At 40.7% G+C, this 22,078-nt stretch overlaps 1 protein-coding gene across 1 annotated transcript in view; it reads left to right on the forward strand.

Annotated features, from left to right (window-relative positions):
• Window positions 1-22,078, forward strand: part of sev (receptor protein-tyrosine kinase sevenless) — a 212,496-nt gene that overhangs the window by 116,501 nt on the left and 73,917 nt on the right. Inside the window, exons 11-19 of the mRNA XM_080272579.1 lie at window positions 4,791-4,894; window positions 6,334-6,543; window positions 11,301-11,450; window positions 12,360-12,523; window positions 13,425-13,561; window positions 14,259-14,432; window positions 16,322-16,522; window positions 19,560-19,749; window positions 20,311-20,460. Coding sequence (XP_080128705.1) covers window positions 4,791-4,894; window positions 6,334-6,543; window positions 11,301-11,450; window positions 12,360-12,523; window positions 13,425-13,561; window positions 14,259-14,432; window positions 16,322-16,522; window positions 19,560-19,749; window positions 20,311-20,460 — 1,480 coding nt within the window. The remainder of the gene's footprint in view (window positions 1-4,790; window positions 4,895-6,333; window positions 6,544-11,300; window positions 11,451-12,359; window positions 12,524-13,424; window positions 13,562-14,258; window positions 14,433-16,321; window positions 16,523-19,559; window positions 19,750-20,310; window positions 20,461-22,078) is intronic.

The raw sequence follows: 22,078 nt of genomic DNA on the forward strand, positions 1-22,078 counted from the left end.
GTTGATAGACAAAGGCAAAAGAGTTTGCCTAGGCAGGGTGTAAGCACAGAAGCACAGTTCTTGAGAACAACAGGAGGGACCCCATCAGGCCCATATGCCTTATTAGTAATGAGGCCTGTGATGGCAGAAAATACATCAGCTGAAGAAATTTTAATGTCAGCCATGAGGAAGTCAGAGGGGGGAAGTGATGGAGGGACAGCACTGGAATCATCTAAGGTGGAATTGGAGGAGAAAATTTAGGTGAAGAGATCTGCTTTATCAGTAAAAGAAATAACTAGAGTGCCATCAGAGTAAAAGAGAGGAGGGAAGGATGTTGAGGTAAAGTTGTTAGAAAGGTTTTTAGCAAGGTGCCAGATGGAGTGAGAAGAATTCGAGTTCGAGAGTTGAGAGCATTTAGTACTGATGAAATTATTTTTAGCAGAGCGACGAACAGACTTAGCACAATTCCAGGCAAAAACATAAAAAAGATGTGATTCAGGGGTGAGTTGGCTCCGGTACCTTTTATGGGCCCTCTCCTTGTTGTGGACAAGAACAAGCGTGATTAAACCAAGGCTTTCTTGCATTAGTCAGAGGATATAAGAAAGGAATGTATGCTTACATGCCCAAGAGGATAACCTCCGTAATGCGCAAGGCATGCTCAGATGGCTCCTGGCCATGGAAGCAATAATCATTCCATGGAAAATCAAAGAAGTACCGCCTGAGGGCCTCCCAGTCAGCAGCTCCAAAGTGCCACAGACTACATTTCTTTGGAGGGTCCACAGGCTGTACCGGAGCGATAGGACAGGTTAAGGTGATAAGGTTGTGATTGGAGGAACCCAACGGAGAGAAAAGATTAACAGTGTAAGCAGAAGGATTAGTTGTAAGGAAGTGGTCAAGTATGTTGGAGCTCTCTCCAAGGCGGTCAGGGATATGGCTAGGGTGCTGTACAAGCTGCTCTAGGTCATTAAGGATAGAAAAGGGGTAGGCTTGTTCACCAGGTGGATCAGTGAAAGAAGAGGAGGACCAAAGGTGGTTGTGAACATTGAAGTCTCCTAAAATGGAGATTTCAGAGAAAGGAGAAATGCATAGAATGTGTTCCATCGTAGAAGTACTAATCTAAATGTCTCTGCAGACATAGTGTTTGATTTCAGCACAACAGTCACGGGCAATCAATGCTCCATTTTAGCAGCTCATAACAACAAGTCACAGTTAATCAGTAGGCTGAAGGATTGGCTTACATCTGAAGGTATTGGTTACTGTCAAGGTAAGGCTGATGCTGACTACTTAATTAGTAGCACAGCACCGGCATTTGCTGAGAATATTGAACGACCTGTTGTATTTGTGGCAAAGGATACAGTTCTTTTTGCCATGTTGGCTGATAGGGCCTCAGCAGACAATATCTACATGCAGTATGCAAGAAACCTTGTTTATAGCATACACAGCATCCAGCAGGCAATGCATCCACACCACAACAAACAATATCTGCATGCAGTATGCAAGAAACATTGTTTATAGCATACACAGTGTCCAGCAGGCAATACATCCACACCACAACAGACAATATCTACATGCAGTATGCAAGAAACTTTGTTTATAGCATACACAGCATCCAGCAGGCAATGCATTCACACACCTGACAATGCATATTGATAGCACACGCTGTCAGTGGATGTGACACAGTCTCTGCCTTGTATGGCATTGGCAGAAAGGAGGCCATGACAGTCTTGGAAAGTGAGGATTGGAGGGTGTTGGATGTATTTAAGAAGAATGATGCCAGCCATGAAGAAGTAGTCAGAGTGGAGGAAATATTCATACTGAAGTTATATAATGCCAGTCTGACATTTACAACACCTGATAAGCTGAGATTTGTGCAGTACATGCAGAGGATGAGCAAAGCATCCACCAGCTTCCAACTTCAGAGCCTACCTACCATATCCTTAGCTGCAAAGTTCCATTTATATTGAACTTACTTCACAGTTCAGGAGTGGTTGTGCAATGTTGAGGATCTGAATCGTACTGACTGGGGTTGGGAGCTTTAGGGTGGAATGCTCAATCCCAGTTCGACTGACATACCAATAGCAGCAGAACATGTTCTTCTCATTGTGTCGTATTGGGGTAAATAAATGTGTGGCAAGAGATGCAAATGTTGGAATGCAGGACTCCACTGTACACCTATGTGTTCCTTGTGTATTGGCCAATCTTGTGCAAATTCATACCCACCTGATAGGGAATATAATGAGCCTCCATGCTATAATTGTAACGATAACTAGTTATGATACTAAAATAGTTCAATAGCTGCTTCTGGCAAAAGTTAGTGTGGGTAGTGACTTTAAATGTGTTGAATTTACAATTTTGTTTAAAATAGTACGTTTTCTTGATCATATCTTGAATATTTGTCAATAAATCTTTGAAATAATGGTAAAAGTGGTTTTCCTTTACACAAAAACCCTTTAAAAGAGGTATTACATATCCATTTGTGACTTCTGGTTCCAAATCTATACGAACGTCCCATGCCGTTGGTGGCCATCTTAGATTTTCATCCCACACGACCAGTTCATGTGGAATGTTTAGAATGTTTGTGGATTTCGACATGGCATGCTTTCAAGTAGCTTGCCTGAAAAAATCAGCATTTTTGAATTTTTTTGCAGTTTCCATTCAAATCTGAGCTAAAGCTCCTGGTCTGCAGAGGGTTACTGACTGAAAGGATATAAGATTGATTCCAGGCTTGGACAGGAACATTGTGTGGAATGGAAAAATTGATTCAGACAGCCTTGACTGATATTCCACAACACTAACTGACATGTCATAAAAACAGCATCATGAGAACCATCATACCAGCCTGGCCTGCTGGGCTTTAGGGAATGAGCTGTGTAAGCTGTTTTTTGGTCTTAATCAGAAAGTAAGATACTGTACATGAAAAGGTTGACTTTCAGAACCTGTACAACTTGACTGGAACATTTATAACAGAACTGCCATCCACGTCTGGTGTGTACAGGCTGGCTGGTGTAGCTCTTTCTTTGTATGTGTCATGTTTACATTTACCTATTCAGTCCAGTGATTAATTTTTTAACTTTATCTCAGTATAGATGTAAATAACCAGAGGGTTGAGATATGGTTTTCTTTAAACCTTTCTCTATGAGAAGGGGGGGGTCTCATAAGCTCAGTGACATCTTTCAAGAACAGCAAGAGTAAATAACATTAACATTAACACCCTCTCTTAACTTCTTCATTTGACAATGTGTTTTATTGATATATTCCTGCCAACTCCAGACAGTTTTATTTGGTTTTGAGAAACCTATGAAGAGAAAAATAAAGCCTAGATCTAGTTTCACCTGTTAGGAAAGCCTTTCCAGAGACATATAAAACTGCCTAGAGAAAGCAAGAATTATCACTATATTGGAGGGTTCTTACACATACAGAGAGAGAGAGAGAGAAAGAAATAGAGATCTTGATGGGAGAGTTTAATGAGTACTGCATGTGTTGTTGTTGAGCATCTGCCCCTTCAAGACTGTTCCATGCAGGAAAGAGTGTGAAAGTTTGGTTCCTGGATGGATTCGCATTTGCATCTTGCCACCCATTCAACAAGGGGACAATTGTAGGCTCCATATCACCCCATTATTTGGTTTTGTGGTTATGACACAGGATTGTAAATAATTTCTTGGTCAACAGGAATCCAATAGGCTTGTCTCTCAGTATAGAGCCATATGAATGGGGAAGAAGAACACTGTAATAAAAATTGACTGGAAGGATGGGAAGAGTAGGAAGAGAAGGGTAGACACAGAAAAGGAATGAAAAATGTGAAGGAAGTAGGCAGCACTATGTCAAGTGCATGGATGATGAAGGCACATGTTGGCAGGTGTGGAGTTAATGGGCAATCTATGTGATGGGATGTATTGTTGACAGGTGTGGGCTTAATGAGTACCCAAGTATTTTGGGGTGTACAGGCAGCAATTTCTTTCTCTCTCTCTCTCTCAGGTAATTGGTCATCTAGTCATATTGGCAGCATTGGTTAAAGTGCCTTGAGAAAAGACTCAGCAATGTTGCACTCTCATCATCATCATCATCATCATCCCCCCAGACAAAATAAGACATTATGGTAGGTTAACATTAGTTGTGTGTGTGTGTGTGTGTGTCTCCAACTCTGGGCATAGGCTTCAGAGCCTGTTCCAAAGGCCCAATAGTCTTCCTACATACCATGCACAACTTTGGTGCTAACACCCACCATCCATGTTGAATACATGCCAGGGCTGTCGCATACAGGCCTGTGTACTGGTATTTGCTGGGGTATTTTTACAACATGTCAGCCGGTATTCTGATAGGTCAGTAAAGGGTGCTTTATGAAATTCAAATCCTTATACTATTCCCTGCCCAAGCCGGGATTCGAACCTGGGTTCATTCGGACTGCAGGCCGTCTCTCTACCAATTCAGCCACGGCTTTTCTGATGATTTTTTGGTTTGATTAGCCAGTTGTTTCATCTGTTCCTAAGGAAAGGCATGACGTTGTCAGATCATTTCTCACTGACCTCGCTTCAGCGATGCCAATATGACTGGACAACTCAGTAAGTTTACCCAAAGAAAGAAACGTGTACAGACACACCATTTTAAGTAAGGAATTAGTTTTATACTATCACAAGATTTACATATTATTTACCACATTAAATTGAGGGGAACTACAAAATTATCTATGCTGGTAGCAATAAAACTTGAATTGACATTTTTTTTTTTTTTTTAACTGATGAGTTATTGGGGGGGGAGGGGAAAGGATGTCATAAAGGCTACTAACAACTTGAACTGCTTGGATATGTTTACAGGTGTGGCAGATTTGGCGCTGTGACCTGACTGGCAAGAGTCCTACCCTGGTTTATGGCCAGTTGCACTATCATGTCCGCCACCTGCAAGTCGATCCCTATAATGGGTTAGTTTTACACTTTTAGTTTCTTGTTTGCTCAGCTTTGTCAGTTGTGGTACAATGATCATCTACAGAAATTGATAGAATTACTATAGTATGAGATGTATGTCAAGCATCACCAGAAGCCAATATCATCATCATCATCATCATCATCATCTGGACCTCCTTTCCCACTCTAGGGCAGGGTAAGGAGTAGCAGCGTCCAGACAGCCAAAGTTTGCCCAGTTCAATGGGCCATGCGTCCATTCAGTCATCATTCAAGCCTTCGAAATCCTGGCTCCATCAGATAGGCCACAAAAAATTTCATGTTCTGTAGCTTCACATATACTTATCTGATAGAGCCAATCTGAACACTCACATTAAAAAGGGGTGCCAAATCCCATGCACTTCTCCTCACACAGTTCATCCAGCCAGCTCAATCTCCTGTCAGTCTTCTAGCCTCACCAACTTCCATACCTCTCCTCCTCGCACACTCATTCACCATATCCCCCCACCTTCATCTTGGTCTACCTTGCCTCATCCCTCCTTCAGATTTGCTCAGATATACCTTTTGCATCAATAATGAGCAGTAATATATACAGTATATTTTTTTCAGCTGCATGTGGTGTCTGTATAGTTTGGTCATCCGCTTTGGTCTGCATGGCCTGTCTCCTCTGCTACAGGATGTTTACTGTTTTTATTCTTTTTGTAGTTAAAGAAGCTTGCACCTTATCATGTTTAGTGTACTGAGCCGGCATTTTTTTTTTTTTTTTTTTTTTTTTTTTTTCCAGGGCCTATTACTCTGGGACAGTGACCTATCCCAAGGCCCAATAGTCCTCCCACACCTCTGCATGTCACCACTTCGGCGCTAACACCCATCATCCATATTCAATACATGCTAGGGCTGTCTCATACAGGATCGATGTATTGGTATTAGCGGGGGTATTTTTACGATGTGTCGGCGGGTCATCTGGTAGATCAGGAAAGTCTGCTTTTAGGAAATTCAAATCCTTAAACTGTTCCCTGCCCCAACTGGGATCGATCCTGGGTCCATTAGGACTGCAGGCCGCCTCTCTACCAATTCAGCCACCGATTCAGCTTAGCATGTAGAAAAAAAAAAAATTAATTGTCAGTCACAAAGATACTTTGAGATATAGGCACATGAAACAAGGTAACCACAATTAAGAACATTAATTCTCATCGTTCTGAGGATATCATTTTCTTAATATTTTTGCAAGCTGTAGATGACTTTACTCAGAATAGGAGAGACTTCTGACCTGGGTGGGTGAAGTATAGCATTCAGTAACCTTGTCACTATTAGGGTGGTCTCTTAACCTGAACAAAGTCATCTGGTAGTGACAAGAAGAAAATAAAAATTGATAAACTTTGGCTGAGGTCATTAAACCAAAAGTAAAAGCATTGTAGATTGAGGAAAATAACAGTATGCACTGTCGTGTTCATTTCAGGTACATATGGTGGTTGTCAGAGGACCAGGAACCAGGGCTGTACCGCTTGCCTCTTACTGCATCATCATCTCCATCCCACATCACCAAGTCCCGGCTCACTCGCATCCTTTCGTCCCCACACCTGGCTGGTCTTGTCCTTGACCCGGCCAATTTTCAAGTTCTTGTGGCTGACCGGGAAAATAACACTATGCTCTCTGTATCTTTGGATGGGTGGGTGTTCATGTTTTATTTTTTCTGTTCCATTGGTGACATAGACACATTTCCTTTACAGTATTTATGAGACCACATAAGATTTGGTGTATCCATGTTCTTATGATGCTATTTTTGTAGTGGTACATTGCATATCTGGATGTGAACCATGTCTGTCTGTCTGTATATCTGTAGCTGGATGCTTTAAATGCAGAGGAGGTGGCCATGAAAAGATTGCATCCATATTGCCCTGCCCTCTGCCTTCAGGCATTCATCTGCTGAACTAAACTTCTGTACTTTCTTTTGTATTCCACTTCACCTTTCCAACTTATAATTGGCTTTCCTCTCCCTCTCTTTTTTCCCACCTCACTCATATACTTTCCTAGCCAGTCTCGAACTCTTAGCTACATGGAACCAAACTGTCTCAGAGTATTCCTAATATTTTCTAGCACCACATCAACACCACAGTGCTCTTGAACTTCTTCAGAGTATTCCTAATATTTTCTAGCACCACATCAACACCACAGTGCTCTTAAACTTCTTCATTTGTCTGTCTGTTTCACCATGAAACTCCTCCCATTCCTCCCATATAACTTATTTCCCATATTCTGCACCATGTGGATGGTACCTGAATGAGTCAGTATGTGTTGTGAGAATGAAGTGCATGAGGTGAGTTCTGTACTATATATGTGTTGTGAAAGGTGGTACTGTGGTGAGAGCTGAGCTAGGATTGGTCTGTGAGTTGTATTTCTTGTTTATGATATTTTTATATATACAGCAACTTTTCAAATAACGCGAGGGTTATGTTCCTGGAGGGGTCGCGCTTTTTAAAAACAAGTTATTTAAACATAATTTTCCCATGAGAAACAGTGGTAATATTGGAGGTAACGTTCCTGGACTCTAGGAAAGTCTACCTACAGTACTTGGGAAGTTCTGCTACTGTAAACTTAAAAGCAATAGTATTAATTTGAAAGAAAATCCACTTAAAAAACAAAAGCAATATATTTGGGGAGAAGTAAACAACATTTGAGCCCTAGCTGGGACGAAGCATTGTTAACTTCCCCCCAAATACATACTGTTTTCATTTTTTACGTGGATTTTCTTTCAATTTTTCTTCTTTCACGGCATTGTGAAAATTCCTCAACATTAGTAATGCATTAGTAGGTCATAGAAACAATACAGTAAGAGCAATGTTTTCATTACGGTAAATAGGTCACAAAGAATAACAACACACAGCATCACTTCATCTATGCATCACTCGTCGTCTGCTGCTGTCCCTCCTCCCGCTGCTCCCCCACCTCCCGCCGCTCCCCCACCTCGCTGTGCTGATCCTTCTTGCTCTGCTGTCCTTCCTCTTCCTCTTCTTTTGACTCCCGTTCTAGTGGTAATGAAGATAATCCCCATAAGTTTTCTGTCTTCTTCATAAAGAACTGCTCCATCTTGGTCTGAGTGGTTTCTTCTTTCTGTTCTGCAGCATCAAGTTGTAACAATATAGATCTGTTATCACTTTCCTGGAGATGGTCACGATTCTATCAGTGTTTGGGTCCTTAGCTTGGAAGATGTCAAGTGCTTCCCTGATCACATTCTTGGCTTTTTGAAGATCCTCTGTTGCTAATATCTTCTCAGGTTCTGGGGTTTGTGTTGATGTAGAGGGTTCTTCTGCCTCCAGCTCTGCTCTCTGTTGCTTCTCCATCTCGATTAATTCTTCTTTTGTTAGCTCCATACTGTACAACTGGTGAAGTTCATCAGTGTCCTTTTCTTCAGTTCTTCAGAACCAGCTTCCTTGGCCTTGGCAACAGATTCCTGGTTTGCCCTAGAAACAGTCACCTCTATGTCAAATCTGACAAAATCATGGACAAATTAAGGGCAAAGTTTCTTCCAAACTCCGTTAAGGCATTTGCTAGGCACTTTCTCCCACGACTCCTTAATTAAACGGAGAGCATCTCTAATGGTGAACTGTTTCCAGTACTCCTTCACAGACATCTTATCCTTGTTCGTCCTGTCCACAAGGTCATGTAAAGTAGAACGGAGGTAGTACGACTTGAATGTTTTGATGATTCCCTGGTCACATGGCTGCAGCATACGTGTAGTGTTTGGTGGTAGAAATGCCAGTTGAATGTTACTAGAGAGGTCTTCCACTGAAGGCAGGTGGCTGGGGCCATTATCTACGATAAGCAGAATCTTGAATGGCAGGCCTTTTCTCTTGCAGTACAACTCAAGCTCCTTCTCCAGTTTCCCATAATAAACCTTGAAGATACTGCTCGTCATCCACCCTTTTGGGTTCGAATACCAGTAGCACAGGAGGAAGCCCTTCATGTAGCCCTGTTAAGACATGACAAAAAAAAGAACAAAAATAACATCTGTGGTACACATGTAAAAACATTAAATCTAACGTTATAAAAGAAAAAAATTAGTTTACCGTAAATTGTGCGGGTCGACACTTTCTCTTTTCGAACAGAACAGAAAACGAGAGTGGGTAAGCTCTGACTAAACTATTTTATGAACGACTCTACCGTATGTATAACAACCATTTTCCAAGCCATTATGGCTTAATATAGGGCAAACTGCAGTTTAAGTTTCAGAAAATAAACCAAACACACTACACATTCTGTGGTTAAATCATACATTTGGCTTCCATGAGAATAACCTTTTCTTGCTTCAGGGTAAACTTATAATTTTGACTACGTAATTTGCACTGAGATAAATAGATAACCATTATTCCTACCTTTAATGCTCGTGGATTTTCTGAGTGATACACAAGGGCAGGCTTCAGTCTGTAGTCCCCTTCAGCACTGGCACCCAACAGGAGAGTTAAGACAGTCCTTGGAAGCCTTAAATCCAGCTGCGGTCGACTCCTCCACTGATATGTAAGTCCTTCCAGGGAGTTTTTTCCAATACAGACCAGTCTCATCTATACCGAAAACTTGCCAGGTAGTGTAGCCACCTTCCTCAATGATGGCCTTGAGGGTGGCTGGATACGTCCTGGCAGCCTCCACATTGGCAGAGGTGGCTTCCCCTGACAGCCTGATGTTGTGGAAGCCATAACGTCACTTGAAGTTGGCAAACCACCCAGAACTGGCCTGGAAAGTCTTGGCTTTTTGTCTGTCCTCCTGCACATCACTGTAGAGGCTTAGAGTCTTGGCCTGAATGATAGCCATGCTGATTGGAACATTCGACTTTTTCTGGTGCTGGATCCACTGTGCCAGTAACTTCTCCATCCTCTCCATCTCTGTTGATCGAGCATGTGAGCACAGAGTGGAGGACGCTGCTGTACCTGCAAGAACACTAGCATGGATCTTGTCTGCATTAGTCCTGATGGTACAGAGTGTGTTTTCACTATGACCCATGACATGGACAATGGGGAGGGGTCTTCTCTCCCCTGTCGTAGCATGCCAAAACTTCCAGCTTAATCTCAAGGGTAAGAGTCTTCCTGGTCTTCTTGGCGGCACTATTTTCTAATGAGGTGGAAGGACGCTTGGATGCCATTGTAACAGGTCAAAAGTGAGACAAAGATTGCTCGGGACGTTCAGATCACAGTGCTAGCTCACTTCAAACCGATTCTCCCGCGTGTGCGTGGCGTGCAGGGTTGCCAGATCTTTCAGAATAAAAGGGACCAAATTGTCCGAAAATGAGCCAAATTGCTCAGAATTGGGACAAACTTCATTTTCGCATACAGTATTATAGTAGGAAATCCATCCATCCATCCATCCATCCATCCATCCATCATCCAATCCTACATTGCCCCATGAGGGGCGTAGGGGCCCGGGCTAGGCAGTTGGTCCCGACATTTAAGATGAGAATGAGAAGGAAATAATTTGGGTAATAAAGTAAATCTTCTTTATTAAAAGTATACTCAAATACCACAGTAAATCATGGAAAATTTTCTATAACTGAAAGTATCAATTCAGTATCCTCATACTTATTTTAAGAAAAAAATATTACTGTGTATTATTGCCAACCAGATACTTACTGTATAATAAATTACTTAGTTGTAAGGTAGCGTCTTGAAAATTAAAGCTCTATCCTTTTTGAGTAACAAGGCTTTCTTAAATGAATATCTGCACTTATATTATTGAAGAAATTTATAAATGATACGTAAAGACTTAGTTTACCATGATGAAAGAGACAATATATATATATATATATATATATATATATATATATATATATTTTTTCAACTGAAAATATTAAACTGTCCCCGAGACGGTTTATCAGCTCGGGACTGTCCAAGGCGCGTGTGGCTAACTTGAAAACATCATGTATGTGTAAAGTCACGTTAAATTGAGAAACCCTTGTTAGTTTAACATATCTCCTTAAATATTTGCTCGTGTTAAAATAATAACGCGCTGTTTAAACAAGCGTTAGTTGAGAGGTTACTGTATTACAGTATATTTTGGTCATTTAGTGTGTTTGAATGGATGATTTGCCTGTGAGTGTGTTTGTGAAATTGAAGACATCAGTCATTAGTGAATGATTGTGTGACCCATTTCACTGGGCACTTTGTTTATAGTTCTCTGGCATTCATACTTTCCTGTTCTAATGTCTGGTTCCTGTCCACCGTATTTTTTAGTGGGAATTAGGATAATCATGATCAATGATTTTACAGTACATAAAATGTTTGTTTTGATTTTGATGTATTTTCCATTCACAGGGCAGTTTGATAGCTTCTCATGACATCTTGTTCTCTTTATAATATTCTTAGATCCCAAACCACTTTACTGTACTGGGAATGTTATATAGACTGACATTGAATATGATGATGATAACTGTATCCACAGAACTTCAGTGACCAACCTGCGGCCCAACACTCAACAGGCATACTTCAGTCACCTTCACTCAGTTGTTCACTTAAACAATCGCTTTTTCTGGACTGACGGCAGTGAGATATTCACAGAAGAGCTCAATGGAGGCACTTTTTATCACAACAGGTTAGAGCATACCAGTTTGGTCATGGACTTAAGGAAAGCTGTAATTAATTGCAAACTGTATGTACTGTAGCAGCCAGTTTGTACACAGCTGTTGTGCTCAGGCAGCTCTGTTAGACATGTTCAAGCTTTGTTTTATAGGTCCTGAATGGCAACTGATTCTTGGGTTCAAGGAACACCACTCCTGAGGAGAGTTAGTGAAAACAGATTTGTAGGAGACTGTAAGAAAAGAACCTCTGCAACCTCTTATGTTAAGAGTTCTTACAGCTCCGTTCTTAGTTGTTTTAGATTTGCAGATTACCTCATTATATTTGTCAAGCAACATTATTTTCTTTATGTGTCTGTGTTAGTTCAGTATTCATAAATATAGTGTCGTCTTTGTTTGCCTTTACCCATGACTTTATTGAACAGAGAATTTAAATACAGTATACAGTAAATAGTCATTATTATTTTTCTATTCATATGACCCAGTACCTCAGTGATTGCTGCTTAAAAAGACAACAGAGTATGTTAATTTTCATTGAAGAATTTAGCTTATAAACCACGACTGCCACAAGTGCATTGGCTGATATGACTTGAAATGTCAGTAGTTGAAATAATTTATCAGTACAGTAGTGCAGTACAGTAACATGTAGCAATGTTATTTTTTTTGTAATTTTTATAGTGTTGCATAGAAAGTCCTTGTTATATTTTGCCCCTTTTATATTCCCTTTTTACTGCTGTCCTCAATAGTTAGCAGAAAAATTGCCTGCTAAACTTCCATCTCTGCTTATAAAATTGATTTGCCAGTTTCCCCGGTTTACAGTATTGTACTAGTTGTATGGAAGTTTTGGTGTTGTGGAACACATCACAGATATGTAATGAGTACTTACTATATTGTATTGTCTACAACATCATTTTTTTCTGCACCAGTTATGTTATGATGAGCCCTGTAAGCGTTGGGAGTCTGGTAGCTGTACACAGGTCCACACAGCCTGTCCCTGTTCCATTTAATCCTCCTCATCTCCTCCAAGCCATCTTCACTCGCCGCTCAGCCACAGTCAGCTGGGCCCCTCCTTATCTTCCAGCTCTCATGGGTATGTTGATGTGAAATACTGTATTATATGTTTAACTACCATCAACCCTTGAAGGTACCACCATAAGAGTGATATATGGATACGAAGACAGTGGCTAGCTACGTAGTTAATCTCATAGGTCGAAAACTCAGCTGCAAGAAATTAGATTAAGAGTTTAAGTAGACGCTCTTCATACTTTTACAGACCTTATAACACATCAGAAATTTCTTTATTCCCGAGTTTCCAACTGCTGTTTGGAACTAATTACAGTAACTGGTTTTTGCACTTGGGTAAACTTCAGTCTGTAGAAAACATCAGCTATATTCTGTGGTTAATTCCAACATGGAGGTTCCTTAAGAAGAATTGTAGCTTCTTTTGACTTCATTCAGTTTAATTGTTTATTTCTGAACTGATGCATTGATGTCTTGAATTTTCCATGATCAAATTTTCTTTTCCCTTCTGTCTCCAAATTTCTAACAGAATATTTACACGTTCATTTTTTTTTTTTTTTTTTCCTTACTGCTTTTCAGCAATGTTGATGACACTTGTATACTAAATTTATGATGATTACAGTCTACATTTTTTCATGCAGTCATAAATCTTGTACCATACTAAGGTTTTCTGGTTGATCTTGAAGTTTGCATATGTTTGATGATGATGGATGAATGAAAATATGTGAAGTTTTCTGGAGGTGTTAATGTCTTCTTTATGTACTATTTGATTATGTTTTACACTGCATGTAAGGTAGCAGTGCTGTGGAAATCCCCGTATATGCCATGAATTTTCCAGCAGAGAATGGTATTTGTTTTATAAAGTACAGTAACTGAAATGTCTGTAATAATATGCAGGTTAACACTACCTTGATACATTGTCATACTATAATGCATCCATCACTGTATACAAGTTATTTGTATAACACTAGGTGAGGGAGCATGGCAGAAGTGGCTGTATGAAATGCACATCCAGGAGGGTGATAACAAAATCATCTACAATCGCAACATCTCCCACACAACTTTTGCTGTCTCCAACCTCAGGCCAGCCACTTTTTATACTGTTAAGGTAAGAGTCTGACTATGGTGCTGTATTTACTTTGTCACCTGCCTCTTACAGTGTTGCTTGTAAGGTGGAGTGTGGATTTCAGGGGCTTAAATGATGTGTAAATGATTGTGTGGCTCTTTTTATTGGGTATGGTGTTGATATTTCTCCCATTACTGTACATTCTTCTTCTTTTTGCTGGATCCTACCTGACTGCATCCTTAGTGGAGATTAAAAAAAAAAAAGCCATGATGATTATAATGAGAACCTGATAAAAGAGGGGGGGATATTTTTTTTTCCCCCCTCTAAAGATTTGGAGGGCTTGAATGATATGTAAACAGACTTGTGATCTGTTTAACTGGCCATTCTGTTCACGGTTATCCTGCTTATCTGCTCTTCGTTCCTGTTTATAAATTTTATCCACCCCATATTATGGTAGTGGGAAATAGGGTTATAATTATAATGATGATGATATATAAGCATCCCTCATTATAAGTTAGGGATTAATTCCAACTATCACATCTTCCATAGAACTACTGTTGTCAGCTGGAAGAAATGACAGAGAAGCTGTATAACAGCGATACTTTAATAGGGAAGTTTTGTGTACTTTACTGAGAACTTAGTAGTAAAAAAGAATAATAAACTGGTGACATATAATAAGGACATGCTGTAGAACCTGTAGTTTGATCACTCAGCTTCAAATCATCCCATTTTGCCTCAGGTGCGCGCATATTCTGGTGGTGGTACTGGACCTTGGAGTCAGGAGTTTCATGGTCGCACCCTGGATGACACCACCCAGGCCCCACAGCTGGTCTGGGCTACGGAGCACGAGGTGCTCATCTCTGACCTGGCTGGGACCCACAGCACTGTACTACTCTCACAGGAAATGCATGCTGTGAGTTGTTTGATAAGTTTCTCCCTGTTTGGTGCGTTTACTTTCCTTATTTTGTGGACCATGCCTCACTCCATCTTATATATATTTCCTTATTTTGTGGACCATGTCTCACTCCATCTTATTTATATTTCCATATTTTGTGGACCATGCCTCACTCCATCTTATATATATTTCCTTATTTTGTGGACCATGCCTCACTCCATCTTATATATATATACTGTATATATATCCATCCATTCATCCATCATCCAATCCTTCATTGCCCCATGAAGAGCGTAGGAACCCGGGGATAGGAAGTTGGTCCCGACATTTAAGATGAGAGTGACCAGCCTCACTCATCCCTGAGTGGCATTACATGAGCAATCAACCCCAACCACCCCTTGGATATAAACCTTCACCAGCTCAATCCGATTGGAGCGCAATAATTACCCACTAAATCACCAGGCGCCAAAATTTGGTTATATGGTTACCACCCAGCATAGTAATTGGTTTCCTGGTGTACAGGAAACCATTTGGCTTGTCACTCAGTGTAGAGTCACCCATAGGCAGAAGGAAGAGGAAAGAATGAAGGAAAGAAAGACAGAAGAGGGAGTGTAAAGTCACCTGTAGGCAGAAGGACAGGGAAAGAATGAAGGAAAGAAAGACAAGAGGATGGAAGGAATGAAGGATGGAGGATAGGAAAGGGCAGACACCCAAAAGCTGCACTACATCGAGTGAGTGGATGGTGAGCGCCCCCACCTACCACAAATATATACAGTATATATATATATATATATATATATATATATATTTATATTTATTTATAAAATTGAGCTGAAGATGATGATGAAGATAATGAGGGTGATGATGATGATGAGTTTGTTATGTTTTCTCCAATTGAGTGTACTGAGTTGGTTATGGTTAAATAGATTATATGAAGTTTATTTATTCAATTCTGGCTAGATCACATTAAGCAATGTGCTTCGTAAAGTTAGAGGGGTTATACTGTGGATTCTGCCTTGAATATCTGTATTTTGCTCCTTCTTCACACACGTGGATGGTTGATTGTGTCTGTTAATCATGTCCACCACCCATTCAGCCATTGACCATTCCTTTTTGTTCCTTCATTAGCAAAAGGACCTGGGGATAAACTCCGTACCCCTTCAAACCTCTCTTGTCAGTTGAAAATTATTCAGAATGCAAAGTTATTATTGCCATTGCAAAGAGCAGCCTTAGTAAGTGATATGAATTGTCAGGCTGCTTGTATTCACAAAAAGTTTTGTATTAAAGTAGAAGTTACCCAGCATACACTGGCTCTCATAGTCTGCATGGAATGTAATGAATTTTCCCAGATATGTGGCAGCCAGGATGTTACTCTAGCTGGTGCTAGATTTTTTTTTTTTTTTTTTTTTTTTTTTTTTTTTTGTAGTAGTAGCAAGAAACCCATGACAGGTAAAGGGTTAATGTGTCATCCTAAAGCTTGTTGGATAGGAAATTGGTTAGTTAAAGGAGAGACCATTGCAGATTGGAGAATGAGATAGGTAGAGGAGTGTATGTAAAATTGCAGCTTGGTGTAAAGTGCTGTTTCTAAGTTGTAATAAACTTTTTTTTTTTTTCCCCTCATGTGCTACTTAAAGTCTCCAGTATCAGGTTGTTTATAGCTAGATAGATATTGAGACTTTCTCTTATGTGATATTGGTGGCTAATCCTGAACTAGTCCCACAACACCTATTGGTTCAACTCAGCTATTTATGATGTGGTTATATTTGCTGTTCTGTATGACATCTAATTTGATTACAATATGCAGTACCATATAACATACTTTGCATATACCTGTGTGTACTGAATATACCTACCGGATAATGTTATAATCTTGGTTTTCCTTCTTACATGAGCCTTTTAATGTTCAGACAAAACTAAATGGAGGGAAGATAGCTGATCTGGCATTCTACAAAGATGTGGTGGTGATAGCAGTCAGCAACCAGAGTGTGGGAGTGCTCAACCGAACCTCACGTGCTCTTACTCGGCTGCCGAATACAGAAGGTGTATTGTCAGTGTCTGTGGACTGGCTGACACAACGAGTTTTCTGGGCCAATCCTCACCGCCAGATGGTAAGACAGTTTTGAATAATCATGTACATATTCCATTTACTCAAGAGGATGTTTTGTATCTGTGTCTCATTGTTTGAAGATTATGCTTGTAAGGTGAAGCCAGCATCCCAGGGGCTTAAGTGATGTGTGGATGATTGTGTGGGCCATTTTACTGCATTTGTGACTGATAATTACTTTTGGACGTTCTTTTGTTTCTGGGTCATACCTCACCTCCCATCCTTATGTGGGGGGGGAGGGAAATAATGGAGATGATGATGATGATGGTTCATTGGTTATGAAGATGTTCAGTTTTTTCTGATTGTATGTCAGTATTGTGTCTCACTCACTGATGCTGTGGATTTTTCAGTAAAACATGAAACTGAAGTGGATGTCACATTATTAAGAATAGTATCATTAGTTATCACATCCCACAACAATATTACAGCAGCCAATATGTCTCCTTGAAGGAAGGTGAAGGAAGGTGGAGAAGTGATGGATCCCTACCCATGTAATAGAAGCACATTACTGTTTAGGAATATTGACACTGCACCACTGGAGGAGAGAGAGAGAGTTCTGTATAGTTACAGTATGGCTATTTCTTAATAGCCAAGGGCCACAACAACAACATAGTTCTCAAGTAACTGTAGTCATTGATCAGTTTTCAAGTGGGCAGTGTCTTAGTTTGGAAAACTGGAAATGTGGCGCTTTAATTTCTGAATTATAGTGTACAGTTGCATGTCAGATTTAGAGAAGAAATAGTTTACTTCTGTAAGTTGTTGTTGTTGGTCAGCTCTAGTTTGTCTGGCCAAGCAGACCCATCAACTGCAGGAAAGCAACTGCCCCTGGTGGGCTGTCTCATGCAGTGAATTGATCTTCCCTTGTAGATAACCCACCATAGTGAGTCACAGGGAAATGTGTGGATGTTTAATTCCTGGGTGGATGCTGCATTTACATCTGCACCTATTTAGCAGAGGCACCATAACAGGCTTCACTTCACTCCATAGTTTGGGTTTATGGTTATCATCCAGCATTGTAAATGGTTTCCTGAGTTACAGGAAACCATTAGGTTTGTCACAGTGTAGAGCTGCCTGAAGAGGAAAGAAGTGCAATAAAAAGTGTCTGGAAGAGGAGATAGAAGTTGGAAGAGATGAGGGCAGTCACAGAGATAGAATGAGAAAGGGGTATGAAGAAGTAGGCAGTACTACATCAAGTGAGTAGATGATGGTTGCCACCACTTGCCACCACTTCAGTAAGTAAATAGGCATAACAAGAAGTATATAATTATAATTTTGCATTTTCAGCATTGCAAGTAGAGTTTTTGGCAACTGGTAATTTGGGGGGGGGGGGAAACATTGCTACCTATTAGACAAGTAGTTTAGTCCTTTCCATTAATTCAACAGAAAATCAACATGTTTCTCATTCATAGAAAATTGCATCTAGAAATTGTGTATACAGTACTCTCCTGAATCCATTTGACTCTTTATGTTTTTCTTTGACCATTGATGACATTTGTTTGATGAATTTGACTAAAATACTTTTCCTTGAAGTTCATTAGGCATTATTTGACAAAGAATTTGCACCATAAAATGCAGAAGGAAAGGAGGAACTGGGGGATCCTTTAGCCCACCATAAACATTTAACATGTTGGTAGGACATGTTCTGTCTTAAGTTGATGCACTTCTGTACATTAATATATGGAAACTTAGTACTCTTCCCTTCCTCAGAATATTTCATAGTTTCGCTACTGTACAGTACACTTTTTGTAGTCTCAAACTTTACATTGGAAATACTCCTTAGAGACCATACTGTATTGGTATGACTCTGGTTGGAATCTTGCATTGCTGACACTTAAATTATTTTTTATTTTAATGACTTTTATATGCCAGATCAACACTGTTGTACCAAATACCGCGTGTGTCATATTCGTTTCATTTCTTTTATAAAGGCTCCAACATGCTTCCATGTCTTGGTCATGGTCACCTAATGGCAGCTTTCCATGCTGCTCAATCTTTGGCAGCTCCTCCATTCAGTTTCTTATCCCTGAGGTCACACTCAATAACCTTGTCCCAGGTCTTTTTTGGTCTGCCTCTTGCAGCCCTATCCCTGGCATTCACATTTTTAACTCTCTACACCCAATTGTCATCCCCCATCCCCTCCACATGCGCAGGCCAACTCAACCTATCTCTCCTCATCACAGCACCAATACGCTCCAGTCCCATTCTTCCTCTTAACTCTACCATCGTAAACCTAGTCCCCCCAGGCCTCACATTCAAGGACGTACAGCACTTCCACCTAATTATTGTCATTTCTGTACATTTGAGTCTGTGAATATTCTCTGCCTTTACTACCCAGGTCACACTACCATATAGCACTATGTTCCTAACACATGCTGCATACAAAGATTCCTTAGCATGGAGAGAGAGCCTTCTCAGTGTCAGGAGAGGCAACAGCTTCCTGAACTTCTTCCAGCCACTCCTCACTCTAGCCCGAACCCCATCTCCATCACATAACATGTCTCTTAAGTAACAAGAAACCTACACACGCTGAGGAGACTCGCCAGCAAGATCAGTCCTTTTCCTGGTTAGGGTCACCCTTTTTTTTGACATCTTTTTCTGTTTTTAAACCCCTTTGCAACAGTATCACATTTTATTGAGCTCCTCTTACTGCTATTATATAATTTAAATGAACTCATGAAGACTGTCTGTTGGTGATGATGTTCAATAAGGCTATATCTAACCCCTTCAGTTTGAAAAGCCTTAAGTTGAACAGAATTATCTGGAAATAGCAAGAATAAAAGACAAAAAAGGTCATTGGATTGAAGTGGTTAAATGTACAGTAAATTGCAGAAAAATCACCTATGAAAGCTTGATTTGTACACGTTAAGCTGATGCGCCAGATGCTCCCAGTTTACAGGACCAGTTACATGGGAAATGCCTGTGTAGTGGAAGATGTCCTAGAATTATAATAAGGACTGTACCCCTACCTTCCATGAAATGTTGGTGGTTCACTATTAAGTTGTACACTTAATTGTAACCTGACTAGTTATATACAAAACCAGGTTGGCTGGACAAGCCTGAATGGAACGTCCCAGGGTCCTCTGAATGTTGTGACAGCAGCAAGAGAGGTGCGTGTTGATGCTTTACATGGTTGCCTCTACTGGACCACACCCCATGCTCTCCTCTCCTCTACCCTCGCAGGCCGCAACATCACCACTCTTCATCAGGAGGGGATCTTTAGTGGCAAACAAGGTGAGTATGCTGGTGGTTTGGAATCAGTGTTCATCATTAAGTCATTGAACCCAGGGACATGTTTTTCATTACCATTCTTCCCATCTGTAATAATTTTATTCCACTCAGGATTCACACTTCAAACTTAAGGGGTTCGATACAGCCTTAGTTCACCCTTTGCAGTATGAGAGGCTATTCCTAATCTATTTGATATAATCATGGAGCAGAAGGGAAAAACAAAGAAAGACATCATCCAGATTCAAGGGGGTTACAGTGCCTTGTAAAATGTGTGCAGATGATATCAGGTGTTGTATGGTTGAATAATTAATGAAGAGAACCTCCTTGACAAGCTGTGTGTAAATTGTAGAGAGTACAGGTTTAACTGCCAAACCCATTCTGCCCAAAGATGTAGTTTCCATTTTCTTCTGGCAAAAATCAGATATCATCAGTTTATCCAGTGAACTTCATTAGAAGCACTTCTTCCTTCGAAGGTCGTGGGTGAAACCATCCAAGTATTAAATTTTGTCCCTAACTTGTATCTTTTCACATCACCCTCCCATAACTGTCCTAATGATCTAACAGTGTATGGCCTGACGGTGGATGCTGTGGGTTATCATGTTTGGTGGGTTGTGCGAGACTCTGATGGCTGCTACCTTCACTCAGTTGCATTAGGCCGACCAGGTGGAGCCAGGAAGCTGCCCTCTCGAATGCTGCCTCATACTGTTCAAGTTGGTAAGTTAATTTATATGTAGTGTACATGTGCTGTATATGTAACTGAGATCTGTTTTTATAGTTAGGTGATTGTTGCCTACATGTTCTTTAACCCCTTACTCCCGGGCCATCACTACCGTGACGCTCATTACATAAGTACCATACCATGGGGCGTCACTTCTGTGATCCAGGGATTTTTTACATCACCTAGGCTTTCAAGTGCAGTATTGTGTCATCTATCAGTACTGCCAGTGTGTAGCTATAGGCAGCACTGCTATTACCACTAGTATTCGCATCCAGTATTACCAATTTAGCCATGTTTCTGTGCTTGCCTCACCTCCCCACCTCCCCTCCCTTACCCCCTCGCCCGCCTAGCTACTGCCTGGCCGCTTAACACAACTCCTGGCCATTTTTTTCCATTCGCATTTTCCATTGAAATGTGCCCTATGCCCATTTGTCATACCAAAAAATATATTAAAAAAAAGGGAAAAGGCTAAATAATACTGTACTGCCATTGGCCATGAAGTAGCTAATTTATCACCTGGCAACACCCCACATGCACTTGGTCACTAATTTTCCCTGTTCATTACCCATTGAAATGTCACTTATGACCCATTCTCATACAAAAAAGTATATATAAAAAAAGAGGGGAAAGGCTAAGTGATACTTCCATTGACCTGGAAGTAGCTAATTTATTGCGCATCGTCAAGATTTCCTGCCATCCCCGTGGGAGGGGCATGGTGTGGTCCAGCCATCCCCATGTGTAAGGGATTAATTTCCATAGTATACTCTTTATCTTGTTAACACTCTCGTGGTTGGGGCAGCTGTAGCGTTCCAGGTACGGCCAAATTATATTCTGTAGGTCAGGATGGATCATAGGAGCCTTAGAGTACAAGGTCTGTTCAAAAAGTATTTGACTCCCCCCCCCCCCCAGCCAGCTGGAGGATAGGGGCAGGGTTTTTTGTTGCACAGTATAGGACCTTCATGCACATGCATGATTAATACTAGCTGCCATAAGTGACTCAGTTGCTGTCAGTCAGCCTGTGTTCATGGTCATGCACCTTACACATCGCATTCCTGCGATCGTCACACTAGCTGAAAAAGTCGAACAGTGTTGCCACATCAAATTTTGCAAAAAAATAGGTGATACCCAAGGTGAAACTGTCAGGAATTTCCAGGAAGTTTTTGGGAACCATGGGGGTAACGCAAATAATGGAGTGGTACAATCACTTTAAAAATGGCCGAATGTCATTCGAGAGTGATCCACATTCTGGGTGGCCATAAGCAAATGGGAGTGCTGAAAATGTGAAGAAAGTCTGTGATTTGGTTGTGGGAAATTATCAGTTGACTGTCTGAGAAATTGCTAATGAAATTGGAATCGGCGATGGATCAGCACATAAAATTTTAATGGATGATTTGGGCATGCAAAGAGTTGCCGTCAAGTTCATTCCAAGGCTTCTTATGTGTGAACAACAAGCATAGCATATGAACAATGCTCAAGATATGTTGGAGTGTGCAACTCACAATCCAGACTTTCTGAATACTGTTATCACTGGAGATGAGACTTAAGTGTACAGTTATGGCCCAGAAACCAAAGCACGGTTATTCCAGTGGAAGCAGTCAGAAAAAAACAAGACAA

Source organism: Coenobita brevimanus, chromosome 1 (genome assembly GCF_032717465.1).
Source record: "Coenobita brevimanus isolate Jiangsu-jjx chromosome 1, ASM3271746v2, whole genome shotgun sequence".
Lineage (NCBI taxonomy): Eukaryota > Metazoa > Arthropoda > Malacostraca > Decapoda > Coenobitidae > Coenobita > Coenobita brevimanus.